The 5,617-nt window shown below is 45.4% G+C and overlaps 1 protein-coding gene across 1 annotated transcript; it reads right to left on the reverse strand.

Moving 5' to 3' along the window:
• Positions 1-248: 248 nt before the first annotated feature.
• LOC148020412 (uncharacterized) lies at positions 249-4,849 on the reverse strand. Its single transcript, XM_087700713.1, has 4 exons — positions 3,884-4,849; positions 2,511-2,566; positions 2,363-2,400; positions 249-2,289 (listed from the first exon to the last, which is right to left on the reverse strand). Exons 1-4 carry the CDS (start codon positions 4,412-4,414, stop codon positions 494-496), a joined length of 2,421 nt encoding a protein of 806 aa, XP_087556839.1. The 5' UTR covers positions 4,415-4,849; the 3' UTR covers positions 249-493.
• Positions 4,850-5,617: the final 768 nt, after the last annotated feature.

Below are 5,617 nucleotides of genomic sequence, written 5' to 3' on the forward strand. Positions count from 1 at the left end.
GATGGAACACATTAAATAACTAGTCATAACCTAGGAGGGATTTGTTGGATGGCTAAATCAAGAACAAGACCTTTAGAAAGAATGCGGTGCAAGTATATCAATACTTGACTATTGTCAAAGATCATGGCGCACTAGGGTACTCTCGACATTATATTACTGCATTGCATTAAGACATTTGCATGCCAAAATCTGATGATAGCTAAACATTAAGACTGTATTTCCATGTTTGTAGAGCTGCTACGGCTACATCCAACGGCGTGCTTAAACCTAGCAAGTTAGGATAGATGAATCAATATGGAAGCGAGCTGTACGAAATTAGTAGAATGTATGAAAAACTATTAGCAAAGCAAGGCACCTTGTAACTGGTGATGCAGCGTCTCGTAAGAACGACAGCCACGATCATAACCGCGACTAACTGTTTACCGTAAGCGACGACGCTAATGAATGGTTTATCATTGATCAAGATGTTAAAGCATTCATACATACGTAATGATCAGATGAAATGAGAGAAGTCAGGTCTCCACTCAAAGGGATCGCCGTTGAGGGAGCAGCGGCAGTTAATGGGCTGCGACTCTACATTATTATTATAATCACCAGCTTGATGAAGATGAGGATGATGATGAGCTGGAGATGACGTGTCGAGATTCAACTGGATGGCTGGCAGCGATCGATGAGAGGCGGCTGCATCATGTCGATCAGGTGTGACCGGTTGTTGAACAGCTGCTAGATGCTGATGATATAATAATTGACGATGCGCCGCCTTGCAGCTCTTCTTCGACAGCCTGCTGATCATCAGCGGCTGCTCCTGATGAGCTGCCTCTGCTACAACGGCCATGATCGTCATCACCGACTTATTAATTTTGTTGGGCTTTTCCTTCTTCTTCTTCCTCTTAGTTAGTACTACATTGTCGTCTGGCTTGCCGCCATTGCTGCGGCGGACGTCTAATGAGTGGATGTCTATATGAGAAGTAGTGATACTGTTTGGATTATGTTGATCGTTCCTTACAGATGCAGCGCCACAAGCTGACGCTGTAGAACTGGCATGATTATCAGCTTGTGTGGTATCCGCTGCATATTCTCGATGATCACTTATACTGGCTGGTACATCAATTATATGGTCAATATTAACATCGCTGGCAGCTGCAGGATGATGATAATGAATAGTATCAGTATTAGTATTGTTATGAAGCAGGGGCGCCCTCCTCTGGATGTCGTTGATGGAGCGGAAAACCGGCCGGCACTTCTTCCGCCATCTCGACGTCCCAGCATCACTCATCATACCAGCTGATCCTTCTCCTAATTTCGTCTTCATCCTCTTTGCCTCCTCAACATGGGTGCTAATTTGCTTGCCAATTATATGGTACTTATTATTGCTTCCCTTTCCTAACTTGTCCGAGCCTGCTGCTGTTGCAATCATATAATCATCGTTTCTCTCACGCTCCTTGCTGACAGTATTGTTCGTGCCTGTAGCTACCATATTTATACTGCTGGTGCTTGGGCACAGTAGCTGATCATCGAGTACGTCCCCATCACCCGCTCCGTTCTCCCTGGTCGCAGTAGCGCTGCCAGGCTTGATATTACTGCTCTGCTCGGCGAACTTTGATGGATACGCCTTAATCCCACAGTTACCACTACCGTTGATCTTGCCATCGGCCTCCTGGAAGCTCATCTTCAGCTTATCCGACGTCTGCAGCAACTGCATCTTGGAGCCATCGCTTGAGCAAGTGGACGATCTAAATGGTGTCTCTCTCTTCTGATCAGCTTTATTAATGTTGTTGTCTACTAATCCGCTTTTGATTCTTACAAGTAAATCCTCCGGCATCCTTTTTATCTTGGGGCCATCCCTTGAGCAAGTGGACGATCTAAATGTTGTCCCTCTCTTCTGATCAGCTTTAATGTTGTTGTCTACTAAGCCGCTTTTGCTTCTCACAAGTAAGTCCTCCGGCGTCCTTTTTATCTTCCCGACTTGGACGACCATCTTCATATTCAACTGCCCAAGTGGTGCGATTTCCTTATAAAATCGAGTAAAAGGCAGCTTGCAATGAGGCCCAGCTGTTTTGACTGCTACTTCAGGCCAATTTATAGTTTGGCGACATGCTTGCTGCACGCCCTGCATCAGGGAACCATCAGATTCTGACGATCTCGAGCTCATGCTTATAAGTTGCGCCTCGTCTCGCAAAGAATTGTAAGAATTACTGTTCTTCGTGCCAGCGAGACTAACATCATTTTGCAGCGGCTTCGGCATAGAATGAGAATTAGACCTCGACCTGGACCTCGAACTCCTTAATCCTGCATACAGTTATAATCAGCTCTAATGAAAACACATAATTGAAACGTCACAAAAGAACGTAGATTACCCTACCTTGCAAGCTAGGCATGGCCCAGCCCGAGGGAATGTGCCTGAAATATTTGCAGCAGCAAAGTTCAGAAGGACAATGTATCCGCCGGTTACTACTGCAAAGCATCATATATCGATGTTCGAAGGCCAAATTAGACGGCCAGGTACTCACCTTTGAATGCCCTCCAGATCTGATTCGACATTTAGATCTTCCTCTTCATGCTTACTCTGTGACATGCCAATACTTAGTAGAAGTAGAATTCACAGGTTAGTTATAATACGACCGAATGTTACCAATTATATTACCGACTACAATCATGTCGTCTTGCAGAATTCACACGTTAGTTATAATACGACGGAATGTGGCCAATATTACCGACTACAATATGTATCATCTTGCAATGATCCTCATGCGACGCGTATTATTGTGTATCATCATGCAATGATCTTCATGTTTCCGCGTGTGGGTGTGTACATGGGCGCATGATTTCAATTCTTGGATACTTCCCTTTAGGCATCTTTTTAATATCATGTCCTAGAATCACAAATTTATGCAGATAAACTGCATACAATATGCATAAGCTCCTAGTGAGGCCCAACGATACGCATGTACCTATCGAGAATTAGTGCCCATATAATCTAATAGCTCTCGATGATCAAACATTCAACAGTATTTCAGAACATAATGAGTGAGGTCTGCTCAGAATGGCCGAAATCCAGTGGCTTTCTCCGATAGCAGTTCACAAGTAATTCGAATGACCAGAAACGTCCTTTACCCACTTTCTGCCAACATTTCATCTTAAAGGGCAGTTATGAGAGCAATGCTCGTTTCGGGAGAGCGGATGAGCATTTGTCACGATCTCCTGCTTGTGTCTCTGTGGGAGACGGCAATAGCCATGGCATGACCAGCATGGTGGCACTCCCCTCTCGTTTATTACAATATCAACTTATAACTATCTCTTCCTGTGGATCACAGAAGCTTATGAAAGCAAGTGAAAATCAAGGTTGGAAAACAGTTAAACAGGAACCTAACGTTCTGTGCAGGAGAGCCAGTGGCCATATCAGCTACCGGATTGCTAAAACCTAGTTACGTAAGAAATCCTGTATCAATAGTTGATATTGACCTATTCTTTGGAGGGAATTCTGAACTACACGATGATCGTCAATCCCTGAGATTTCGAACTTGTTTTCGGGGAAGTGGGACAAGGTGGATTAAGCGTCAACGTAAATAATTGGTATAACGAGAAAGTTTCTGTAACGTGGAAATTATAAATCATAACATTGACCTCTCGTTATGTAGGAAGAAAGAAATTACTGCAGCTGAGAAACTCTGTATTGTGCATGATTGTCGCAAGTACTTCATGAACGTTACGTATGCTTGATGTCACAGTTGTTCTCCTAGTTGGCGGGGGAAGGAAATATCAGCTTGTCTCATGAATCATGATTTGTTGAAAGAAATTCCAAAGAAGAGGGCACAGCGAAGCAAATAACGGTGCCCAGATGATAAGACAAACGATTAATGAGTGAGTGGATGGTTGTAAGTACCTGGCCGGAGAGTACGGCTAGCGCCGCGGCAGCCGCTGGCCGGAAGCTGGAATTATTAGGCTCCGACCGGGACGAGAATAGGCTGCTGAAATTCATCTCCTGCTCTAATCCTGTGCTAACGGGAGCCTTCTTCGTGTGATGCAGTCCCCTTGGTCCTGCATCTAATTGACTCGTCGCGACAGTAGTGCGCCTGGGATCTTCCACGGGGGAAGCCTCCCTTTGCTTTCTCATGATGAGGCGGCTCATATGTGTGTTGTAAGTGCATCTGTCATGCGGGGCGGAAGTAGTAGTAGTGGTAGTAGCAGCAGCGCTAGTTGTGGAGTTGGGCTTCTTCTTCTCCTCTGCTACTGCTGCCGAAGGAACCAGTTCCGATCTCAGCGATTCGGCCTTCACATAATGATATTGACAGCGCCGCCCAACCGCAGTACATCCATCACTCTGAGCATCACCACAACATTGCTCAAGAGGAGGAGGATTAGGATCGCCGCCATCCGCTGACGTGGCAGTAGGGCGACGCTTCCTGATGCGCATCGTGCAGCTGAACGGTGAATTGCTACGGCTCAAATGAACTATAATAGATCAGGAAGAGGAAGGAGAAGAAGAAGGAGGACGAGGAGGAGGCGGCGGCGGCGAAATATCACTACGGCACAAATGGACTAGAGATCAGGAGAGGAAGAAGGTCGGCCCCCCGGGCGGGGGGGAGCGGGGGAGGCGATCAAATTAAGGGCAGATGCGGGAGATTACACGAGATGGAACGTTTCCTGTCCTTGATGGTCCCTGCGATGCCGCCTGTGGATTCAAATGTACGAAGCCACAGCCAGACGAGAAGATGATGGCACGGGCGTGAGGTGAATAAAAGCCGGCTGACTGAGCCTGGCCATTTTCCTTCTTTGTGGAGAGAGAGCAAGGCTTCTCCCTATCTAGCCTACCAGTACAGTAGCTGTTCGTTCAAGATTAGGGTTTTCCTTTTCGACGATGATCGACGCAACAGCTGCGTAATAATAATCACTGTAGAAATCCGTCTTCTGGCCTTAGGTGTTACACTAGACTCACGTCAATTCCATTAAGCAGTCATACGCTTTCCACCAACTGTCCATCGGCAGACACATAAATGCACGCACGCACGCTGCAGACAATATACATAACATACATACATAACTTTCGCATTAAACACGTATGCATACACATTCACATGAGTCCGCTTCCATGCCCCCACCCCCTCTCCCCCGTCTCACATAGCCCTAAGCCTATCACTTGCCTCTCGTTTTTCCTTGCATCAACCGGACAAATGCAACCTCTAGAGCCTCGGCTCGAGAGTTCTTGAAACAAACTCTTTGGAGTTCCAAAGATTGTGTAAGTTCAGTTTAAAAACATTGGAAATATTAACGTATGCACAAGTTCATGTGACTTTATATTCTTAATCCACACATTAGTTAACTTTCTTAGTTATGGTCTCACCTTCGGTCGACAGCACAGAGATAAATCACCCAAAGGAGGAGAGAGAAAGGATCCTACAAACCTATCTCACATTAACAACACTTAGCCTAATTTCCAGAGCGTCTAACAGAGAGGAAAGGCACCATAAGGAGAAAGTATCCTCCAAACTTACCTCACATTAACAATACAATTTGATTTCCTAAGTATCAAAGGTAGTACATATATATAGTTACTTACTATTACAAGTCCTAACACACATGTTCACCTCCTCAAATGCGCCCAATCCATATGTCATTT

Source organism: Lygodium microphyllum, chromosome 19 (genome assembly GCF_053477565.2).
Source record: "Lygodium microphyllum isolate KBCC chromosome 19, Lygodium_microphyllum_v1.1.10, whole genome shotgun sequence".
Taxonomy (NCBI): Eukaryota; Viridiplantae; Streptophyta; class Polypodiopsida; order Schizaeales; family Lygodiaceae; genus Lygodium; species Lygodium microphyllum.

Bases quoted from the DNA above. Each gene is read 5' to 3' on its own strand.
- LOC148020412 (XM_087700713.1), bottom strand. From the start codon at position 4,414: ATGCGCATCAGGAAGCGTCGCCCTACTGCCACGTCAGCGGATGGCGGC. The intron at 2,401-2,510 runs GTGAGTACCTGG...CAAATATTTCAG, and splicing joins GATCTGGAGGGCATTCAAAG to GCACATTCCCTCGGGCTGGG. The intron at 2,290-2,362 runs GTAGGGTAATCT...AACTGTATGCAG, and splicing joins GGCCATGCCTAGCTTGCAAG to GATTAAGGAGTTCGAGGTCC.